The 24,415-nt window shown below is 37.4% G+C and overlaps 1 protein-coding gene across 4 annotated transcripts in view; it reads left to right on the top strand.

The window, feature by feature from the left end:
• Positions 1 to 22,362, top strand: part of adam23b (ADAM metallopeptidase domain 23b) — a 33,580-nt gene extending 11,218 nt beyond the window's left edge. Inside the window, exons 11-26 of one of the 4 annotated variants that reach the window (XM_030124780.1) lie at positions 2,009 to 2,175; positions 2,838 to 2,922; positions 3,036 to 3,123; positions 4,695 to 4,746; positions 5,056 to 5,155; positions 5,259 to 5,330; positions 5,428 to 5,514; positions 8,043 to 8,123; positions 10,088 to 10,138; positions 10,257 to 10,320; positions 10,458 to 10,563; positions 13,183 to 13,302; positions 14,233 to 14,401; positions 16,937 to 17,048; positions 17,472 to 17,562; positions 20,470 to 22,362. In XM_030124780.1, the coding sequence (XP_029980640.1) occupies positions 2,009 to 2,175; positions 2,838 to 2,922; positions 3,036 to 3,123; positions 4,695 to 4,746; positions 5,056 to 5,155; positions 5,259 to 5,330; positions 5,428 to 5,514; positions 8,043 to 8,123; positions 10,088 to 10,138; positions 10,257 to 10,320; positions 10,458 to 10,563; positions 13,183 to 13,302; positions 14,233 to 14,401; positions 16,937 to 17,048; positions 17,472 to 17,562; positions 20,470 to 20,515 (1,491 nt within the window). In that variant the 3' untranslated portion in view covers positions 20,516 to 22,362. Of the gene's footprint in view, positions 1 to 2,008; positions 2,176 to 2,837; positions 2,923 to 3,035; positions 3,124 to 4,694; positions 4,747 to 5,055; positions 5,156 to 5,258; positions 5,331 to 5,427; positions 5,515 to 8,042; positions 8,124 to 10,087; positions 10,139 to 10,256; positions 10,321 to 10,457; positions 10,564 to 13,182; positions 13,303 to 14,232; positions 14,402 to 16,936; positions 17,049 to 17,471; positions 17,563 to 18,378; positions 18,470 to 20,469 lie in introns of those variants that run through there. The other 3 variants (XM_030124779.1, XM_030124781.1, XM_030124782.1) reach the window with 3 other exon arrangements.
• Positions 22,363 to 24,415: the final 2,053 nt, after the last annotated feature.

Genomic DNA, 24,415 nt, shown 5'->3' with positions numbered 1-24,415 from the left:
ATCTTGTTTGTCTCCTGGGATATCATGCAAACCAATGTTTTATTGTGATACTGGTTGAAACTAACTCAACAGTAAGTGGAAAATCTTCATAAATCAAAGGTAGATTAATCAGAAGAGTAAAAAAGAATCAATAATCAGTGTTTAAATAGTAAGTAGCACAATCCAAGGTACTCTGATATGAAAATGAAACGTCTTTATTACCTCCAGGGACACTATTGCCCTGAAGGTTTTGAGTCTATGCAAATGTATTTTTTTTGCTCTTTTAATTTGCATATACTACACCACTGTCCTCAATTAACATCTGATTCCTTTATATACAGTGGTGGAAAAAACTTTCTAGACACCCCAAGCATTTGTGGTATATTACATCAAGAATCACTCTAGTCATTGAACTCTAGTCATTGAACTTTGTCACATATTGTTCCATTCTCCAAACCCACACACTTTCTTCTGTTCCATCGAGATCACAACCAGATGTTTCAGCAAAATAATGAAACACATCCAAGCCATGACATGCTGAAACTGTTAAGAATTTAACTTTGTTATTTTTTCTTGTCAACATTAAACAAAAATTCATTTGCATTTGTTTGTGTCTGTTTGATGCAGCCACATCATTTGAAACACAAAAAAAGACAGATTTTTCCACAAACATTTCATGATAATGTTTGAGACTGTGTAAAATTTTAAGGACATCCAAAAACTTTTTATCAATAGCTTGTGTTTTTAACTCAATGCAGCACCTACTACTCATGTTTTTCTTCAGAGTTAGATGTGAGAGTTGTATTTCCCAGAAACAAACCTTTGTTACTTCCTGAAGGTTCCTTTTTGGGTCACAGTATTAATCTGACTGGGGTCTTTGAAGCCACTGAAGGCCCTAGAAATACTGTACAAAGCAGCAGGTTTACTGTGGACAGGGTGGGTTTTTCCATGTTATTGTTAAGGCAGTGGTTCCCAACCTTTTTTGGCTCGTGACCCCATTTTAACATCACAAATTTCTGGCAACCCCAGACATTTAAAACGTTAATTTGTTTTGGATCATGTAATAGTTTGCTATACTATGTTGCAAATAAACATTAATATTAGATGACATTTATTCTATATAATGTATATTAATATGGACGGCGGTAGAAAAGCCAGGTGTAGATTACTGCACAAAGTGAGAATTTTATTTTCCTTGGTCAGGATATGTACAGTCAGTCCAGCTTGTATTTACAAGGCTAACAATTAATACTGAACAAACAATAACTCAAACTATGAATTATGAAAGAGCTGCAGCATCTGAAACTGACCACAATGAACATTTCACAGATAAAAAGTACCGCAGTGCTTCAATTTCAGCTTCATAGTTTGTCATGTCTTTTATGGATTGTGACTCTCTCAACTCACCATATATTTTTTATTAGTACATTATTTTTTTTTTTTTTTAATCAATTACTACAAATTTTAGGTGACCCCATTTGAATTCCAGGCGACCCCACTTGGGATCCCGACCCCAAGGTTGAAAAACACTGTATTAAGGGCATTAACATCCCCTCTTCCGTCCACCTAAGAATTAAGAATCTTTTTTTGTATTGATGGAAAAAGTGAACAATATACAGGAATGACAACTGACACTATGTTCTAAATGTTTGTGTTGTAAAATCTCAAAAATTAAACAATAAAATGTAAGTAAAAAAGAAAAAAATCTTTGTCAGTTGGGTTCACACATGTAGACATGCACTTGAACCACACACTAAAATTGGTCTTCTGCCTTTAACCCATCACTAGATCATGCACGCATGTATCCCACACTGCATACTAGGAGCAGTGGGCTTGTCATTTCAGGTGCCCGGGGGGAGCAAATGTGGGGGTTAAGTGCTTTGCTGAAGGGCACATCAGCCAACAACTCACACATCATCAGTTGTGACTCACTGCCGGTGTTGTTCTCCTCTCTGTGTGCCGTCGCCTCTGCCTCTGTCTACCTTTATCTCCATCTCTCTGTTTTTTTCACTGCTCACTTCAATGGCAGGTCTTCAAAGACCAACTACACACTCGTGTGGTGCTCGTTGCTGTGGAGATCTGGACAGACAAAGATCAGATCCCCATCAGTGTGAAGCCGTTGGAGATGCTGCGAGATTTCTCTAAGTACCGGCAGCAGAGCATTAAACACCACGCAGACGCCGTGCATCTCTTCTCGTAAGTTCACCAAGATAAATGCATTCTAAATAGGTATTTTATATTGATTTCACTATGTCTTATGTGGTACCATAGGACTGTATTTCTGGATTTTGTGTTGTATTTTTTGCTTATCTTGAATTATACAGTGTAAAATCGGATCCTTGTTCTTTATTTCATGCTGTATTTTGTGAATTAATCCATTTTTTTCTTTGTTTGGAAAAGTACTATATAAATAAAGTATTGCTTACATAATGGAGTGGTCCTAATTAAATCATTTGTGATTTTAAAGTATTTTTTGCAGTCAAATATTTTCTTTCTTTTAATGTGCACGTTCTCATTGCAAGTTGTTTCTTTTACATGTAATTTGTTCTGACGGAAGCATATTTTGCATGAAAACAGAAAAAAACATAAAGAATTATTATTCCTTATTGTAGTTACTTGCCATTATTTTTGTCATTTTTATATTATTCATGTGGCTTATACCCATATTGCACAATCACAGTTTCATCAGTAAAAATCTGAACCTGAATTTGTAAATACACCAGCCTGGATATAATACAGATAACTGCTGCAGAAAATTACAAATATTAATCTTAATTTCATGTGATTTATGCAGTTACATCCATCTGGCCCATATAAAAATAAATGTTATAACATGTTTTCTCTCGACATCCTTGTAGAAATGTGACCTTCCACTACCGCAGAAGCAGTGCAGCGTATTTTGGGGGGATGTGCTCTGTGAGCCGCGGAGTTGGAGTCAATGAGGTCAGATTTACTCTCCAACGCCCAGTATTGTACGGTTTATGTATCACGTTAACAGTGTGTTGTATCGGGTGTGAGTCCAAGTCAATAATCTCTGCTCTCTGCTGTGCCCGCAGTATGGCACCACCTGGTCCATGGCAGGGTCTCTTTCCCAGAGTCTGGCTCAGAACCTGGGCATCCAGTGGGACCCGGCATCCAAGAGAAGTATACATGAAACACACACATCACTGCCTCATTGTGTGTATGAGTAACACATAGAGGGAAGGCTGCTCAGAGCCAAAATCACAAGGTTTCAGTCACTCAAACCCCAAAGAAATGACATATTAAACCCTAAAGACATACACTGTGAACATCCATACAACCATTTTCTGAACTGTTTAGTCCTCATGAGGATCGTGGGGGTTCCGGAGCCAATCCCGGCTATGCTGTGAACATATTTATAACGATTTGTGAAAGCCCTTTGTTACAAATGCACCTTAGAGGTATGTCACTGTTTTATTTTTTGCCTTTCTTCCTTTTTTTTTTACATCAGTCAATAATGTATACAATTTACTGTGTGAAAGCAAAACATTTTCTTTACACTTCAGACGGTCAAAGCTCTAACTAAAACATGTATAACTTCAGTCTAATGTAATATGATTTAAATGAGATATCTAGAAATGAGACTTAGCAATGTCCTTTAGTATTCTTTTTTTAATTGCTAATAAAGGGTGTTAATAATGGAATCTACAGTCATGGCCATACATTTTGGTAGTGACAACAAATTGAGTCTTTGCAAAAATTTGATTTATTTAGCAGTAAATGTCTATATAATTTCTAAAATGCTACAGTCATAGCCATTTTGGCAATGATACAAATTGACTCTGCAAAAATTTGATTTATTTAGCAGTAAATGTCTGTATAATTTCTAAAATGCTACAGCTGTTCTTTGACATAAAAAGCAAACTTGGAAAAACATCTAAAAAAAAAAAAACTGAAGCAGCAAAGTTTGTGAAAATTAAATTAGTGTCACTGCCCAAACCTTTGGTTATGACTATATAAGGATTTAAGGTTAGTTCACTTTATTTATATAATTATGTGCAATTAGCATTACCACTTAGCACAATAGGAGCAGTGAGCTGCCATTGAAGGCACTTGGGCAATTTATTTATTTATTTATTTATTTATTTATTAGGGACAGTGCATATTAATGAACATCTACAGCAATTGCAGCTGTAAATATGCCAGATTGTAGCAACATTGCTAATTTCCATCTGTAGTCCCTAGGCAGGTGACAAAAAAGACGATTGACAAAAGGCAAAACATCATAAAAACACACAAAACAACACAGTGTTTGCAATGCAATAATATAACCTAATAATCCAATGCAATGTAACTGAATAACCTAATAATGTAAAACAACGAACCCTTTTAAAAACAAAACAGATTTTTGGACACTAAATATCTGTAAAAAAAAACAAAAACAAAACAACGTAAAGTGTAATGTAAAGTAATATAATTTAATGACTTTTGAATGAACAGTTATTAATTGTGACATCTGTAAATTTAACCTATGAAAAGCTGAGCAGTTTCATAATAGATGGAATCTTTTTGGGCACAAAAAAGCCTCAAAATCATGTTTTAAGACGTAAATAGTGATATGAATTAGATTTGTGTAAATGCAAGAAAACAACATAAAAATCTAGGTGACTATAAATATGTGTCTATTACCTTTAGTCCACATTTAAACCTTTTTCTTTCTCTGTGTTTTTCTTATCTCTTTTTCTTATTTGCAGAGGAATGTGGCTGTGCTGACTCGTGGGTTGGCTGCATAATGGAAGACACTGGGTAAATACCCCCGAGACACTTACAAAAAATAAGGATAGTAAAACAATTACAGGTTCCTGGAAAAGGGCAGAGGAGTTTTCTGTTTGTGCTTTGTGTTTTTCTCAGAGTTTATCACACAGTCTGTAAGAGAACAGTATAATGAGCCCACATCTTTTTCAACTTGTGTAAAAATTAAATATGGTGCAAACAACAATATGAGAAAAAAGTCTAAAGAGAAGTAAAAAACTGTGTGGGACAATGTGTTGTATTGTCTGAAAATCTCACAACATATTGAACTAAACTCCATCCTCCTGTTTTCTTCATCTGCAGAGTTCAGCATGCACGAAGGTTCTCCAAATGCAGCATCTCAGACTACAAGGAGTTCCTTCTGAAAGGTGGAGGCTCGTGTCTGTTTAACAGGCCAACGAAGGTGAGACGCCCACAGTTCCCTCTGCTCCGTGCACACATTGCAACCGACATAAATCATGCTTTTCTCACTGCGTCCTTCACACTCTCCTGATTTCTTCTGGCAGCTGTTTGAGGCCACAGAATGCGGGAATGGATTTGTAGAAGTGGGAGAGGAGTGTGACTGCGGAGGGAGAGCGGTGAGTTTTTTTTTTTTTTTTTACACCAGTGATTCATGTCTGTGATTTGTCGTCTATTTGTTCAGTGAGGTCAAGTTCTGTTGGTATTCATTTTCAGGAGTGCTACAAGGAATGCTGCAAGAAGTGTTCCCTCGCCAATGGGGCACACTGCAGCGACGGCCCCTGCTGCAATAACACCTGTCTGGTATGAACTTGTTTTTACACAGTACCCACTATGGATATTAAGTTCAAAGTGTGATTAGGGTTGCAATAGTTTCATGGTTTCATAGTATTTGTTGTTAGATAATTACTCTTATCATATGTGTCTAAATACTGCAGTGCTTGATATTTCTTTTAGCATCATTGGGTGAAAATTCCATGATTCCTATTGTAATTCTGAGATCAGAAAGGGTCAAAACATGGTATTCGAAATCTCTCTGACGGGACATTTTAGAGACAATTTGACAGATTAGTGTTCCTAAATGACCCACATTTTTACTTTTAAATTCATTTTTGCGTCAGTTGGTCCATAAGGGATTATCCAAAACAAGGAGCTACTGTATTTTGAAATAAATGTTGGAATGTCAATCAATTAAAGTTTGCTCTCTGAATGAGACATTGCTGTGTTTGGACCCTAAAACATCTGAATCAATTCCTTGCCTGTGCTTTCAGGCTGTGATGCCCAGATTTTGTGAAATCACTGGAGTTTTCAGAGAGATAGAAGGGGCTAAATACAGTGGTGGTCAAAATTATAAGAACACTTGACATATCTGCAAATATTGACCTTTTTTTGCCTCCTAAACGTGATTTCATTTCATAATGTTCATGAAATATGTAGATGGTTGCTGTGAACACAACACGTATCAGATGAAGTGAGTCCTACTGTTTTTATCTACATTTAACTTTAATATTTACTTAAGGAGAAGGATAGGCCTTGTACATTCTAAAGCAGGGGTGTCAAACTCAAATCCTCGAGGGCTGGTATCCTGCATGATTTAGATGTTTCCCTCTTCCATCACACCTGGAAGCCATTACATCATTATCAGGCTTCTGCAGAGCATGATGATGAGCTGATCATTAATTGAACCAGATGTGGCTGGAAGAGGGAAATATCTACAACATGCAGGATACCAGCCCTCGAGGACCGGAGTTTGACACCCCTGTTCTAAAGAATTACACAACTGTGTAAGACCCTTGCATCACCATCCATTTAACCACGATCACACCTGACAATGATTTCAACCATAATTTGGATTCTCCTGTGAAGAAACATGATTGTGTGACACTGACAGTGACATAGGCCCAGCTTGTTTTTTGTATGATGGTTCTATTCTTTGTTTTATGGAGTGAACACAATAGACATTAGATCTTGAAAATCTTATTTCAAGAAATCTTACCAAGATAATTTTCACTTGTTTTTTTTGCTTGAATTAAGCTAAAAAAAATCTCAAATTTAGCAAAAAAAAAAAAAAAAAATGGAACAAGTGAAAATTATCTTGGTAAGATTTCTTGAAATAAGATTTTCAAGATCTGTTGTCTAAAAATAAGTTCTTTATATCTCACTTACAAGTTACTCTCTAAGTGATTATATCTTATTTTAATCGTGATGAGATATTTTGACTAGAAATGAGAAAAATATGCTTGGTAAGATTTTGATGTTTGCAGTGTATTGATGACTTTGTAGATATTTTATTCTTTTTATGAGTATTTTAATTAAAAAAGCAAAAAAACAAAAACAAAAAAGCAGCTGAAACCTCTCAAATATGTTAAGTGTTCTAACAGTTTAATTGATTACCAATTGCTGATCAGATTCTGTCAGATGCAGCAGGATGTGACTGATACTCTATTGTGTGCCCCAATATCGAATACAATATATTTGTATTTAGTCTTGTGATTTGAAATGAGAGGAAAGAGCTGCAGAAGGAGCTTATATACTTTCATATTACAGTATTTTCCCTCTGATTTTGGCTTATGCACCTTGATTGTTTTAGATTACACTATATAAACATTAACGTTGAGTTACGTGACTTAACTGTGATGCTCCAATGCAGGTGTTAATACACAGATGAATGTGCAACTTCCTGTTTTAAAATCATGTTCAGTCATCTCACCTTAGTGCTTGTGTTAAATTAGTCATTACTCTACTTCCTATTTCTCCAAAGAAACCATATTAATGCCATATAATCAGATGTATGCAGCCCAGCTGTCTTCTTTTTTTTTTTTTTTTACTGCTGTTTGTTTGCATGTTTGGATCTGAACTAATGTCGTACAGTAACACAAGTGGGAGACTGAGGCAGAGGTGGAGTTGCTGTTATCAATAGGCAGGTTTGGTTAGTCTGTGGAGAACTTCAAGTCTTCAGTTTCCTGTTGAAAAGGACTTCATGATAGCAAGGTAAAGCAGCAAAATACCCTAAATACAGTCAGGTTTTCCAGGCCTTTGGTAGGTGTTAAAGCAGCTCTGAACTACGCCCCACTCATTCATCCACACCTGCCCCTTCAGCTCCTCCTCGACGCTCTCTAAGCCTCTTTCCGACTTTGCAGCACTTATCAGATTCATGCTGCGAAGAGCAGAGTATGGGGAAAAAGAAAAAGGAATTAGAAGGAGAATACCTTAAATTAATGAATCAAACAGCACACATTGCATTTTTCTTAAAACCTTAGATAAGCTTATGTACACCCTACTGAACAAACATTAATTTTCACTTTCAGTAACTTCACTTTTCTCATTTCCAGTTCTATCCTCGAGGCTACAGTTGCCGCTATGCTGTGAATGACTGTGACATTTCAGAAACCTGCTCTGGGGACTCTGGTCAGGTGTGCTATTAATATTTATGTGTTGTAAAAAATACCAAATCTGCAAAACTTACACAGAAGCTGGGTGCTTTTATGAAACTGGTACCTAGATGCAGACTAATATTATGAAGCAAGTTTGGAAGCACTTTGGGTCTATTTTAAAAATAAGTATTAACTGAGATAAAAGAGAAGCTTTTTTTCAGATAAAACACTTTTTTTTAATATTATTTTTATACAAAAATCCGCATGTAACACAGTAAAAAGGACACAAAAATTACATGCTACTATTTTTTTGAATATCTTTTTATTCTCTCACAGATACATTTTGGGAATCAAACTAATTATGCAAGGTAGAGTGTTTCTCAAAAATGGCTACTAGTGTAAAATCACGCACGATTTATATGTGTTTAAATGGGCAGGTTTCACATGTAATGCCAGTGGACACAATGGGTTACACACAAAACCTGGAATGAGACTACCAATTCATGAAAAATCCACATGTCTGGATTAGAAAAACCACTAGGATCCTCAAATTTAACACAGTGTCTATATTTATAGCGGTTCATAAGACCATTTCAAGCCCTGTTTTCCTGATAAAATGCACTGACACCTAGGTAGCTTTTCCTGTCCCAATTTTGGTCCTATTTTTGGCCCCAATATTTTATTAAAAATTCATTGATTTTGGGATGTCTCAGAGTAAGAGTATAATTTTGTTGTCTGAGGTCATCATTAGGTACATACTGGGGGTAAATATGTCTAGATCTCTCTTTTATTATTGGGTCTAAAAAAGCTGGCAAAGTGCCAGATACCAAAATGAACCCAGATTCATGGAAGCACCCAGATATTAACAATCAAAGATGTTAAAATCAGTCTAGTTCAGGTTCCACATGCAGACCAATATGATCTCATGTGGGTTGGACCATTAAAATACTCTCATAATAACACTGGGTTACAAAAAAAATGTTTTTTGCAAGTTGTCTAGGTTTTTTCAACTGAATTAGGACCATTTTGCACCGCTATATCCAAAAATAACATCTGTTTTTCTCAATCAGGTCAGGTTTTTTTGCTAATTTGATTTTGAAAAATTTGATCTTCTCACAAAATATAATAATTAAAACCAAAATAAGTTTGGTAAGCACACTTTATGAAACTTGTGACTTGATTCCTGTTAGGTACAATGGTGTATTCACCGCAGATGTAGCAGAATGCGTCAGGCTTATTTTTGCAAGATCTTCTAGTCGAAGCCATTTCATTCACCTGTAATATTAAAAAACCATTAATCATAAATTGGCAAAAGTAAAATCTTCAGAACTCGTTTATTGCAAGAAATATGAAAGAATTTTGTATCATATGATGTGAAAATGCCCATAAATGTTAGCAAAAATGTTAAAAAGCCAATATGTAGCATAGTTCAGAAAGTTGACCTGATTGAGCAAAATTAATGTGATTTTTGGATTCAGCACACCAAAATTATCCTAAATCAGCTCAAAAAACTTAAACAATAAATTTGTTGTTGACCAGTGTAATCATTAAATAAGGACAAAATTACATGAAAATGTTTACATTTATAAGCTATCCTTTCACAAAAAATGTGAATAACCTGATCAAACATAAACAACCTACAGTGCTTTAAGACAAGAAAGTGCAATCTTAACAACATTCTGCCTGTTACTAAATCTTTTGTCTATTTGTAGATCTACTGTGATCTTTAAGTTGCAATGTAAATGATAAACCGACACATAATATTGTTGCAATTGTACTTATTTTTCTCAGAACATGTGCATGTTATTCAGAGTTTTCAGGTTACTTTGTAGATGTACACATTTTCATAATGAAATTTAAGTTTTTTCAGTATTATTGATTTCTTGGCATCATATTGGGCTGCATATGGTTCCTGAACTAAAATGAGTTTGACACCCCTGTTTTATGCATTTAGATTATAATATGCGTTCTTACATGGATGTTTTGTTTTTTGCTGTTTGCAGTGCCCTCCAAACCTTCACAAACAAGACGGTTATTTCTGCCAGGTCGGCCAGGTATGCAGACTGATGACGTGGAAAAACAGAGGCAGTCATTTAGCAGAAGAACAGTTTGGGAGCAGGACACTAAAAATATATTAATTCTGTTTTTTTTTGTGTGTATCGCTGTCTGAAGGGCCGCTGCTACAACGGAGAGTGCAAGACTAGAGAGAACCAGTGTAAATACATCTGGGGTCCAAGTAAGATTAATTATCCTTCTGTGCAGATGAGCTATTATTGGTGTTAGTGTTATTAGAGTGTCAGAGGGGATACGGACTGTGTGAAAGAGGCTCTTATAGTCAGTGCTGTATAGGTCACTGCTGTGTCTTACCCTCAGAGGCCGGAGGCTCAGAGAAGTTCTGCTACGAAAAGCTCAACACAGAAGGCACAGAGAAAGGCAACTGTGGAAGAGATGGAGACAAATGGATCCAGTGTAGCAAACAGTGAGTTTCAGTGGGAGATATTAACCTAAATCAAATTAACGTCGCAATTTCCTTTACACGAGTTAGAAAGAAAGTAGCTCATTGTTCTTCTGTAAAGATAATGGCATCAGGAGGCGGAGGTCATGTCTCAGAGGATCACCAGGGCACATGCACGGGTGTTTTCTTTGAACATTTACACCAGATTGAACCATTTCTTATGAAGTGACATACATTTGTATTTGGCAGTGACTGATCAGGTGTTCCTCCACCTGTATGCACAAGAATAACTTCAGCTTAATTCAAGAGGAGGGGATGATTTATTACACTAGTGGAGGCCAAAGGGAAGGGCGGTGTGTACGGAGCAGCACAGTCTAGATGAATGAACTCAGTCTCAGTTACAAAGCGTGCCATTTGGGAGAGGCTCGTGATCAACTCTGACTTCTGTGTCGGGCCAGGACTACTTCAGGGGGTCAATATGTGTTCACTTAGTGATTATGTGTCATTTCCTGGTAATTTGTCTCCTCCTGCTGGGTCTGAGGATTAGTAACTGGATCATGGAATCACCTAAATTAAAGGTTGGTGTTATGTTTAAAGGTAATTAAATTTCTCTTATAGACTTAGTAATGTAATATAAGAAGTAATATGCAGTATTCATATTCCAAACTCGCCACAGCAGAGTGAAGTCACATATTAGAACAAACTTACAGCTACTAAGACCACCAATGAATCAACGCTATTTATCCACAGACTGTATCACTCACTGAATAAAGTGTAAGGCTCGTTGTTTACACACATCAGTATTATGGTATCATTAAGTTTTACTCTATATCAGCTGATAGTTTACATTATAGCTCTGTTTTTAGACAGACAACAGCTACAATAAAATCACAAATCACCTGTTTTCTGCATGGTATTGCCAAGATCTGTTTTGAATTATCTAAACAGTTTAGTCTGAACTGTGAATCAACACAGCAAACTTAGCAAAGTTAACATGTGGTGCCAGGCACAACAAACCCCGCCCCCCCACACGTATTGTAGCTGATTTTGGCATTGATCCCGTTGATGTCATCATGTGTATGCCTGTGCTGATGTCAGCAAATCAATTGCCTCGATATATGTGCCAAGTTTGAAGTAAATTGAAACAAAATTGATGTTTTTATAGACATTTGAAATCTCGCCCATTATAAGCAAATGGGAGAAGAAAAAAAAGATGAAAATTTGAACTTTGACCTTCTTTTCCCAAAATATAACCACATCTATTCTGGGTCACTGGCAATCTATAAACCCAATTTGGTATGAATTCAACCAATACTTTTGCTGCTACAGACATTTGAATTTCTGCCCATTATAAGTAAATGGGGAAAAAAAAGATTTGAAAACTTCATAAAAGTTTTTTACTTTGACCTACTGTTCCCAAAATATAATTAGATCTATTTTGGGTCACTGGCAATATATAAACTTAATTTGGTATGAATTCAACCAATAGTTTTGCTACTAGAGTGTTAAGAAACAAACAAACATCCCATAATAACATCATACCTTTACAAGCCTTATAACCAAACTCACCCATATAGAAGAAATGCTGTATTCTTTTCATTTAGAGCTGTGTCCAGTGGTGAAAACAACTACAGTGCTTCTAGCTTTTATCATTTTGTCACTTTCTTTGACTCTGAAATTTGTTTGTTAGTAGTCCTTATCCCATCTGGTCACTTTGATGCTTTGGTCAAAAGCCCAGAGGTGTTAGTTTTCTTCACCATGGGAGACCGGCAGAGTGACTCAACAGTCCCTCTAGTGGACTTTTCAATCTGTCAAACCATCAGTGTAAATAAATTCAGGTCATATCTCTACAGTCCAATACATTGACATCTCTGTTGTAACTTCAGAGCTCTTTATTCTAAACACTCTAATGACAATTTTAGGCCAGTGTTAAATATTTGAAAGTTAAAATACTGCATACAGGTCCTTTAAGATGTTTATAATAATCTCATTTGCAAAAAAAAAAATCCCAAAAAATATCCAGTCACTCGGCCAACACAATATTTCACACAGAAAATTCAGTATTTGTGCATTAATAATGTTGTTTTTTACTGAAGAAGGGGAACAGATTTGTACATCTTGCCTCTGAGTGGACAGTTCAAGTACACGTCATTGGTTCAGTCACATTTGATAGTCCAGCAATGGCATCAAAAACATTAGGCAACATAAATATTTAAAATTATTAAATGAATAAAATATTGTAGAAAATTTCTTCTCTGTTTTTGCCAAGCAAATTGCTTTTTCATCACAGTTAATATTTCATTGCACAGAAAGCATGGCTGCTGTGTTCATTTTCTTTCATGTGGACTAGGGATAATGGATTCAGTGTAAAGTGGTTGGAGTGCCTCAAAAAGCCCTGTATAAATCCACCTATTGTTCTTATTATTAGGGTAAGGCATTAGTAGGACAAGCGGAAAGTACTCAAGTATTAATGAATGCCACAAAAATTGTTTTGTTATTCACTCACATACTTCAAGATAAGATCTCTGCACCGTTCATACAGGAGGCCCTTGGATCCTTTATTGTATTTGTGATATTTTTTGTGCTCGACCTTGAGCTTTGTCTGCAGGCTTGTCCACAGAGTCTCTGTGCTTTTTTCCACAGTGATGTGTTCTGTGGGTACCTTTTGTGTACCAATATTGGACGCACCCCACGCATCGGAATAATGAAAGGAGAAATTACCCCCACCACTTTTAACCACCAAGGCAAGCTGGTAGATTGCAGGTAAGCACACATTTACTATATCACAGCACTTCCTTGTGTCTGTGAAACCTACACCTACATGTAGCAGGAAGAAGTCGAGGGAAGGTTAACATCTGGTCAAAAAATTTAATTACAATAATCTACACCAAACTTATATTTTTGGGTAGGTAATTATATATATATTTTCAAGAATATGTATTGTGAAATGAAAAAAAAAATTGTGAAAAAAAAATTTGAGGAGTTTTATGAGTGTGAATGTTTGGAAAGTGACAAAGTTTTCTGCCATCATTCTGGGTTCATTTTATAAACTCTCATAAATAAACTAAATTTATTCCAAATACACTGATGTTGACTATTATATTATTTATGTCATATTCCGAACACACAATCTTTAAAATTAATTAATGTACATATGGAAAAGACATTTGAATATAATGTTAATATTATTTATATGTTGTAAACATTGTAAAAAAAAATTTAAATAAAAAATGTCTAACTTGATATTTACTTTTGTTGTCCATCCGTGATGCAAAACCCTTGCTATTTAGGTATGATAAAATATTTTTTCCTTTAACCAATTATTAGGTTGTAAAATAAAGGGTTTCAGGTATACACTGAATAAATTTTAGCATAAAAATGTCATAGGAACTTCACTTTTGAGAACTTTGTAATTCTTGCAAAAAATAAACGTTAATTTTTTATCCATCTGTGCCTCAGTAGTTTTTGATATTTTCACTTAAAAATATTTTAAACTAAATTTTGCCCTTTGAGTATGTTTAAAATAACATTTAGACTTTTCCAGTTATGTGTAATATTTGTCTTAAACTTGTCTGGTTCAAAAGTTATGAATGAAAAACTAGTGGGCTGTCCATCTGTGATGCCCTTGACCTCGTCCAACAGCCTCTCTAGTCTTTTTCTCCCCTTTCATTTTGTCTCTTTTGCCCCTCCCAGTGGTGGCCACGTCCTTTTAGATGATGACACTGATTTAGGCTACGTGGAGGATGGGACTCCCTGTGGGCCGTTAATGATGTGCCTTGACCATAAGTGTCTCCCCATCCAGTCTCTCAACATGAGCACCTGCCCCAGTGGACCTAACGGACAGGTGTGCTCAGCCCATGGGGTGAGTCCTGCTCTAAATAAACAGTCTGTGCATTTCTCTACAGCTGCAACCAACCATTATTTTCAGCATCAGTTAATGTGCAGGTTATATTTTCAGTTAATCAAGTAATCCTTTTAATGCTAAATCTCAGGCAGGTGTTTTCCAAAACCTAACATACAGATACAGATGAACTTTATTGATCCCCAGACTCATTTTTTTCATCAGCTCAATAAAAACAAAGACCACAAACTAATCAAACAGACTGAGGTGTTATACAGTCTGATGGCAGTGAGCATGAAGGATCTTCTGTACCTCTCAATCCTGCATCTATGTCCTGTCACAGAGAAAGAAACAAATCTGAGAATATTCACATTTTACCAATGATCAATTATCTAAATATTTTTGAGTAGTCAATCAGAATTACAAAATTTGCAGCTCTTCAGGCATAGTCATATATTCCTTTTAGAACAGATGTTTGAAAAGCATCTCTATCAATCGGATTTACATACCCATTCTTTTTTTTTTTTTTTTTACTTTATATATAGAACTTTTCAACATTTATAGAACTTTTCATTTAAGAAATATAACATTTAGAATTTCAAGTAATGTATTCATGAAACATACAGAACCCAAGGAGATAAAAAAAGGAAATACAAACAAGACGTGCATAAAAAGACAGTCAAGACAGTGCATTCTGGCACCGTTAAAGACAGAAAGAAAGAAAATAAATAAATTAACAAAACAGGTCAATAACAATATAAACACCTAAAATGTATTTAAAGTTCCAGGGAACATATCCACACAGTGTAAAAGAGGCTCCCATATTTTATAAAATTTATTGATACAGTTATTTAGGGTGCACCTAATTTTTTCAAACTTTATGTTAACCATGATGTCTCAGATCCAGTAATCCATGTCTTGGAGGTAATGAGTCCTTCCATTTGAACAGAGCGGTACTACATACTTATTCTTAGGTGTAACGGTAGCATTTCAAAATATCGAATGACACCAAGGTTTGTGATTATACTGTTGCCTTGTGCTCTAGTGAAGGGATGATATCAACACCACTTTGAAAAACAGATTTGACATCGTCAGAAATGAACATCTTTGACTTGTGTAAAACCACTGAGTCGTACAGTTTAAGTAGTCAAAATAATAATGTAAAATAAATATGGGTCTGGAACATCACACACACTCTATGAAGGGAAGTGATTTTTATTTTTGAGCTGATATTTCCCTCTAAGTCAGCAATTGCAAAAAAAGAAGCCTCATATGAGTCATCACTTACTATATAAGGCAAGATCAGTGTGTAAAATGTCCCATCGGTGTTGATTAAGTTCCCAGATCCATTAATCGATTGATCTCTATTGTTTAATTCATTGTGTGATTCCCTTTATTAATGCACAAAATGACATTAAGGTTCATCAAGGTTCAAGGTTCAAAGTCATTTGATTCATTCATTTCATTCATTTGTTTGTTTATTTCAAGAATTTACAGAATACATGCAAATTCAAAATTAAAAAAAAATCATTCATCTATACTCGAAAAGGAGTGGGAAGAGGAAAAACTTATTTAATCCCACCCCCATTCTCATCACTAAATAACTTAACATAATAACATTTTAAATGCTCACTCCTGTCCTTTGACTTCAAGTCAGAACAATAAGTAAATTTATTTATAGAGCACTTTTCACAGACAGAGTCACAAAGTGCTTTATCAAGTCAAATCAGAATCAAATCAAGTTTACAGAGACCCAAAAGAATCCTCCATTGATGACAATGAACAAAATAGGCCTAAACCAAATTAGAATGAAGTCATTTGACAGCATTTACATTGCATAACCAAAATGTGTGTAAAAAAAAAATAGAAACAAAGTACATTCCTGGTGGTGTTACCACAGGTAACAGTTAACCGTTAACTTACATGATAATAGTTACATACCAACAATGGTAAAAACAAAAAACTGCAATACCACAAGTGGTAAAGAACAGCAATAATTACATACCAACAATGGTAAGAAAAAAGCTACAACAGCACTAATGGTAATATGTCATTGAATGTAATGTGGATAAACCTTTAATACATTACCTTAAATAAATCATGTCACATGGATTTTTTTTCCGCAGTAGTGATGAAAACAACAACTCCCATAATGCAATGTCAGTTGGTGACATCATAAGACTGTATTTTTTGCTCCTGTTTTGATCGAAAGACTCCCATCAGCAGAAATTGCATACTGTGTGTTGACTTCATTCCATCTATTGTGGTTCTTTGCTCCAGCTTTTCTAGTGTAATTCAACTAAATGGATTCAGTTTTGCCTCTAGAGCTGTCTGCTATAACAAAGATTTGCATAATCTTTACACATCTTTTATCCACCTATGATAATCTTTACACTCTAGTTCACACCCTACTCTAACCCACTAAAGATGCTAATGTAAAATGGCTGCTGGGCAGAGTGCCGCTGGGGATTGTTTCCAAAAATTACCTTAGTGTGTCAGCTCTTTTATGTCTGATGCCCCCGTCTTCTTCTGTTTCTGTCTGCTTTGTGTCTACAGGTCTGTAACAATGAAGCCACATGTACCTGCGACACCACCTGGGCGGGGACAGACTGTAGCATGCCTGATCCCCCTAAAGAGGTTGAGGTCCCTCCAGAAGAAGGGCCCAAGGGTCGGTTTTCTTGCTCTTTCATCCTCTGGCATCTGATAGAATAATTAAAAGTTTACGTGCACTTCTTGTATTTAATTTTAACACTGATATCAGTCATGCAGTATACTGTATATGTTCTGCATCCTCATTCTTAATCACAGTGTTAGCGCAGATTCGTAGACATCAGAGACCTTTTAGAGCTGCAAAACTGCGCTGGGAGTAAAGATTTTTCCATGTAAACTGGTGACCGGAGCAGAATTTTAAAGTAGATTTGTTAAGAGAAGAGAAAACACGAAATCCAGATGTTCAGGGGATGGGGAGGTATTTAACGGGGTGGGGGCTGTCACAGAGGGAAGCGTGTCACTTCATCCATGACTCTGAAGCAGAAGCCTGCTGTTTGTGTTTTGACAGGGTGGTAATAATGCTCCTTTTCCCTTTGCACAGTGAGCGTGGCCACTAACAGGCTGATAGGGGCAGTAGCAGGGACCATTCTGGCCCTGGGGGTGATTTTTGGAGGCACAGGGTGGGGAATAGAGTAAGCATCTTTAACCCTTTCACAGCTCTTCCTCTCATAGTGGTGCCTCAGTGTGCGGGCGGTCTCGTGAGCCGGCCTGAGCCCGTGTGTGCGTCCCGGTGGCTTTGTGTTTCCTGTGTGTTGGTGATGACCATATAATTGTCATGTGATTGGATGTTTTCAGTGTTGTGTGATTGATTAATGGACTCCCCCCTCCCCCCTTCCTCTTCCTCTTCTGCCACTACCTGGTGTTCCGCATTACTACGTACAAGCCTCTTTCTTCATCCTCCCTCTTCCTCCTTCTTTTTCCCTTTCCTTTCTCTTATTCTTAGTCGTTATGTGGTTGCTCCTGTGATCCTCTCCTTTCTGGGGCATGTGGGGCATTTAGATGGAAAATAGTCCTGAGAAGAATTCAGTTAGTGACCTGGCTTGTCAGTCAGTGGTAGGCTGTGTGGTGACTGGGACCCCTAAAAATATTTTCCACAGTTGATACTGCAGTCCTCATTTACATATCACCTGTTAAACTTTTAAAGTGATGGATACCCAGGGTCTAGTCTTGTGCACAAACTTAAACAACCACTGATTATCACTACCAACTACCTCAACTGACACCAGATAAATGTACTTATTCCCAGGGCCTTTGCTTCATTACATTAAGTTATACATAAAGGGGAGTGAAACGCATGCAAAAAACATATTGCGATTCAGTCATTTGATTGTAATAGAATACTATGGTATGTTTTTGTTCCATGTGAAATCGTCATTGTATAGTTACATGTTATTGATACAGTAAGTGAGTACAGAAACTCATGTCTTTTTCCCCATAACCCTTTACAGGTCCTAGTGCCACCAATCTAATAATAGGCTCCATCGCCGGAGCCATCCTTGTGGCTGCCATAGTGCTGGGGGGGACTGGATGGGGCTTTAAGTAAGCAACACGCCGCATGCCTCTCCTGCTCTAACTCTAGCATCCCTGCTGCTTCTAGACACCAGGGTTTGAGCTCCTGCTACAGAATACGGACCCCACGCAGACATTTTGCCTTGATTACTCTTAATGTGAAGTGAGTCACACATACCTGAACACATATCTGAAACGCTCAGCTTCCTCCCGCATGGCAGGTTTTTCTATAGAGGAGAGTGTGGATGATGTTTAAAGGTATAAATGTGTAGGAGTAATTCGGAGACACACTGGGCTCCATGTGGGGTTTGTCTGTGAATCTGTAGCAGAACCTCAAACTGATTGGACGGGCAGAGCTCAATGCTTGACATGCATGTACAATGAAGAATCTTATAACAGAGACTGCCACAAAACAGAGGGAAAAAAAACATGTAACTGATAAAGAAAAACTTGTGTATGAGCTTTTTTTTTTAGTTAAATCTTTCCCCTCTGGAAACCATAGTTAGCCCATTTAACACATGTTGTATTGTATAGCCAGGAAATGTACTTTATTGTACAGTAGATGGTGTTTAATAAGTTCCAATCGATCACTGATTAGCCTGCTGTCTTGAGCAACAGGGGTGTTACACATCTTATCTAAATAGGCATAAGGTGTAAATGAGAAGAACAATCCTGCAGCCACCAAAGCATGCCAGGTAGCAAAGCATCATGGTTGTCACCAACAGAATATAAGTAAAAGGAATAACAAAAGACATTTCTGCATGTTGACTTGTTGATTTGGAGGAGGTCAGTTCATTGCACAAAGGCTGAGCCAAACCCAGAGTGATTTGGTCCAGGCTTGTGGTGCTCTCATCACTTCCATCATCTTTTTCTTGATCCGTTACTGTTTGAGGGTGAGACTTTAAATGGAGTGGTGAGAGCGACAGAGGCAGAAGCCAGGACCTTTTTGTTGGCTGCAGCCTTTGTGCCATGGCTGGCCACACCCACCTGGATGGCCAGGCTCCGCCCTAGAGCAGAGCAGGACTCTTGGACCCGCCCACACCAGCTGCCATTGCTGCCTGCTTCACAGACCTGGTACAGACACGGCGCATTGCACTGCATGAACCACGCACAGCAATAGTGCCACCTTCAACTGGCCTACTATTGGAAAAGGTGCATGACAGAGTGATAGAAGCCCCACAACAAGCCACAGTACGGGGAGGTTATGCATAACTCCTGTTGTTGTATATGTTGTTGTCCCACTGTTGTAGTAGTTATTGTTGCTGCTGCTGCCGCTGTGGTTGTTGTTTATGTGGTTGTCTCCTCTTTCCCTCCTCTATAGAATATATTTTATGTTAGCTCTTTCCTCCCAGATGGTTATGTTTTGAGTGGAACTAATGTCTTTCCCATCAAAACTGGTAATGAGACACATCTCCTACACTTCTTCACCGTGTAAACTCATGTTGCACGCACAAGCCAGTCAGTAGTTGCCTCCAAGAAGACAACAGAGGATATTTATATTCACAAAACTGTGTCCACTTACTCTCATTGTTCTCTTTAAAACTAGTTCTTATTGGTTTCAGCTCAAAAAACAGGGTGACAGTCTTCATTTAGGTCACTTCTGTCCATTAAGGACCACAGCGAAAAAAAGAAACATGAGGACCAAAGTTGCATTAAAAATAATGTGATGACTGTTCAGTATAGTGGTACAACAAAAAAGACAAAAACAAAGAAGAATTGGGATGTTAATATTTGTGGACATAAATACCCCTACTGTCTTTTTGCAGTCAAGGCTGAACTGGCCAACATGGACCAGCCCTCTCTCACTTCAATGTCTTCAGCATTTTGGTCTTGCAGTCGTCAAAAATGCAGACAATTACAGAGAACCTTTTCATAATCCATTCCTGGGAGTATTTTTCAACATTTTTACAGTGAATGAAGAATGGGGCTTAATTGAAGAGATGAGTGTGGTTGCTTGTCCAGGTTGCACTAGTTGTGTTGCAGATTTAATCAAAACAGATACTGACCCCTTTTTCTTATCTCCTTACAAGAAACGTGAAGAAACGGCGATACGACCCCAACGCCACAGCCATTTAACCCAAGGAGAGATGGCAATCACAGATGGACTCCTCCAAGGCTTCCTTAGTTGGTTACCTGACAGCTGGACTGCACTTATTGCTGCTGATCTTTGGCATTAGATTTACTTGAAAAAGACATAGTGGACATTTTAACAAATTCCATTGTAGTGAGATAGAAATGCAGCCTTTTTGATTCCACGTCACCCATGTAACAAATCCCTCCCACCCTGATCTCTAGAGTGACAGAGCTCCTCCTCCATCCTTTAGTGCCAGTGCACAGGCGTTTCAGGCGGAATCCACACCACTCTCTCACCTGGCATGATTATCCGCACAAAGCGTGCTGCTTGCTGGCGCCCTGGCATGAAGAGCCCTCTCTGCAGGGCTCTGCATGGCTACGAAAGCTACAAATATATATATTGCAAAAAGTAACATACAAAGAGAAAAAAATCCAGTGCAAGATCTAGCCTTGTCAAAAACTAAACCCTGTGGCAACTGGGTAAAGCTCCTACCGTTTTTAGACGACTAGATGATTACGAAGCATAAAAAAGGCTGCTGCATGAGAGGGCCCACGAGGGCAGTGCAGAGCACATAGTGAATGCACACACACAAGTTGCAAAATTGTACATAAATAAGGAGTTCAGGTTTGAAATTAACTGCATATTTTACAAGGACATCAGTTGCTTTTGTTTTTTATCTTAGCATGATGTATAGCGGGTGTTTTTGGCAATGTTATTGAATAACTCAGATTTGAGCCAAAATTTCTGGAATAATATTAAAGTGTATTAGGTGTATCTACCAGGCATTCGGCAAAGTACTGCAACCGCACACTGCACAGCCTGCAATGATTGTTCAGGGAGATTGACCCAGCCAACAGAGCAGCTGTGGTGTCCAAGAGGAGAAACATGTCAGTTCTAGAGAGAAATTCAGATTGAGATCACATCAGATTAATACCACACCAGGCTCCCCCTGAAGTATCTTCAACAGTGTCTCAAAAGCCAAAGATCCAATCACCTGAACATATGGATGTTGTTGCACACAGAGCACTTTCCCCTCTGTCTGCAGCCAGCGGTGCCTCTCCTACTGATGAGAGCATAAAGTCTGTCCATGCAGGCACTCACCTGTCCAGCCAGGTCTCACTTAACAGCCCTCATCAACACCCACTATACTGGCTTAGCCTTTTGCTCTCATAAACTCTTAGTAGATCAAGTTCAGCTCTACTGGTAACGCTGCATGCAATCACTATAGCGGGCTTATAATTCTATATGGGAGTCCCCAAAGTCTGCAAGAAAAATACGCTACAAAAGATAGGTGCATGTCAACAACAAAACATTTAACTTTTATTTACTATGCAAAGAGAGATATTGCACAAAAGTATGGGTAATAATGATATCAATGTAGACATGGAAATACAAAAAACCTCTGCTAATCTTTTGTATTTGGCCACTCCCACTTCTCGTTTCATTTCGCTTCAATGTACTTAACCAACAAATGGACGAATATTAATTAAAAAAAAAAAAAAAAGATTACTACTTCCAATGAAAAGCAAGAGAGCACCCTTTTACATTTGTGTGGAACTGAAAATCATTTTTGTGTGTTTTTCATCTGATCTGATATTTTTAAACGCACACATACGCACACACATGCACACACACAAACACACATACTGTATGGTGCCTGTACATATTGAGGCCTGAACAGTTTCTTTGTGCAGGGCTATTATTACCAGTCCAGCTGATAGTTGGTGTGCTCCAGGTGCTGCCATAGCACTGGCATCGTTGTAAACCTCCATGTTACTCATTGTCTAGTGTCCCTCTCTCACTGCATCATGTACAGTTGGACTGACAAATAAACTACTGACATATTTTATCTCCGGGTCTCTGGTTTTTGTGTAAACCAAACATCCACAGTGTTTATTCTGCCAAAGTGGTAGTATTTAGTGTGACCTAACTTTGCACTTAATATATCTTTAGCCCTTTTGTTCAGCTATGTGATTGAGTAAATATACACGCCACTTTTAATTGGCATGTTAACTGTACACATTATATGCTTTCTGCATGTATGTTCACACCGTGTCAAATACCACACACTGAGGGTTAGGGTTATGTGAACTGGAGATCTTGGTGTAAATTCACATGCGATCAAATGGCGCTGAATAACACACGAAAGGACGAAAATGTGTACGATTAGCATGCCAAATGCCATAAGAACTGGTGTGACATTTCATGAGATCACTGTTCAGACCATGAGATTTATTCCATTAATTTTCTGATGTTTATTCCAGGTTTCTTTCAACACATATCAGATGTTTTTATTTGTTTGTGCTGCTTCTTGTCATGGGGTCAGAGGTCACAATAAATAGTGACTTTAACATTTAGAACCCATTTATTTTCACTTTTTTGTGTGTCTTAAGGCTGTGCACATATTTCCTGTATTATTCATGTTGTGTCTAAAGTAAAAAGAATGAATAAATATGTATATGCAAATTTCAACCCTGTAAACACAACAAAGCTACAGGTGGCCCAAGACTTTTACACAGTACTGTATATTCGTGTGCAAAAAGTCCTGCTGCTTCTAATTCTCCCTGGCTGTTGCTGAGAGTTAAAATATTGTTTGTAATGCCACAGTTCTTATCATGACTCAGTCCATGATACTTACAATAACAGGATGGTGTTCTTTCATTACCTTAACAGTGTTAGTCCACCAGCAGAAAATGACAGGAAATGACTAAAGCAAACAGACACTCAGAAAAAGGAAATGCACATCTGAGTTTACATCATGCATGTGTGGACTCTGCACATATTTTTTTTTATATTTTCTTGCTTTATCTGAAGAAACTTTCATTTCAATCATCCAAAAACACAAAGCTAAAGGTGGCCAAAGACTTTTGCACAGTACCAACAAACCTAGCTTCCAATTAAATATCTGCATTTCTGTTAATATTTAAGTTGCACTGCTGCAGTGGTTCCCAACCTTTTTTGGCTCATGACCCCATTTTAACGTCACAAATTTCTGGCGACCTCAGACATTCAAAACAGACATTTTTCTCTTGGAGATTTCCTAGTGGGGCCAGGTGGGCGAAGAAATCTTTCCATTCTCTGTTCAATCCAGTTTTCTGACTGCGACTGTGTCTGGGCAGGTTGAAGCGTAGTAGCTAACGCACACAGACACATGATCAGGTCAATGACGATATCAATGGCCAAAAAACAAAACCTCCGATCTGCAAATTTTTAGATTTTGAATTTTCACATTAAATGGTGAGAACAAGGATGACTCCACATTTTCAGTCTATCTGTAAGACAATCCCACCCTTTCTTATGATATGAAGGTCATCTGACAACAACAACAAAGACCATACTATAATAAAACTAAACGTTTCTTTTGTTTCCTGAAAAAAGTGATTTTTTTCAGACAGGAGGTTTTGTTTTTTGGCAGTTATGCCTTTTCAGATGTTATATCCTGCATTTTATTTGAACTTGATTTTTGTTAGGAAAAGTGTGTGGAGTTTTAATTACGATGAAATATACATTGAATCATTAAAAATACTTTTTATTAGTTTTTTTTTTTTTTAGTTTATTAATTGGAACTTTGGAATTTCTGGCGACCCCATTAGAATTCCAGGTGACCCCATGTGGGGTCACGACCCCAAGGTTGAAAGACACTGCACTACTGGATTCATTTGTTTCTTTGAACTTCGTCCAAGTATTTATTCATTTATTATATGGTGTACATACTCTTAAGTCTTTTCATTCTACAGACCCACCTCTGAGAATCACTCGTCTATTTGTATATATATATGGGTCTATAGAAGGAATCTCTATGGCCTTGACACAAGTCCTTTTCCCAGGAGACCATTGTACTAAACAATGACTTGATCAGGTAATAACATTCTTCCATCCATTCCTCCAGCTTTAGAAGTAAC

The sequence above is a fragment of the Sphaeramia orbicularis genome, chromosome 21 (assembly GCF_902148855.1).
Source record: "Sphaeramia orbicularis chromosome 21, fSphaOr1.1, whole genome shotgun sequence".
In the NCBI taxonomy this organism is placed as follows: Eukaryota; Metazoa; Chordata; class Actinopteri; order Kurtiformes; family Apogonidae; genus Sphaeramia; species Sphaeramia orbicularis.
Note: the sequence above shows the minus strand (reverse complement) of the source record. Positions and strands in the feature narration are given on the sequence as shown.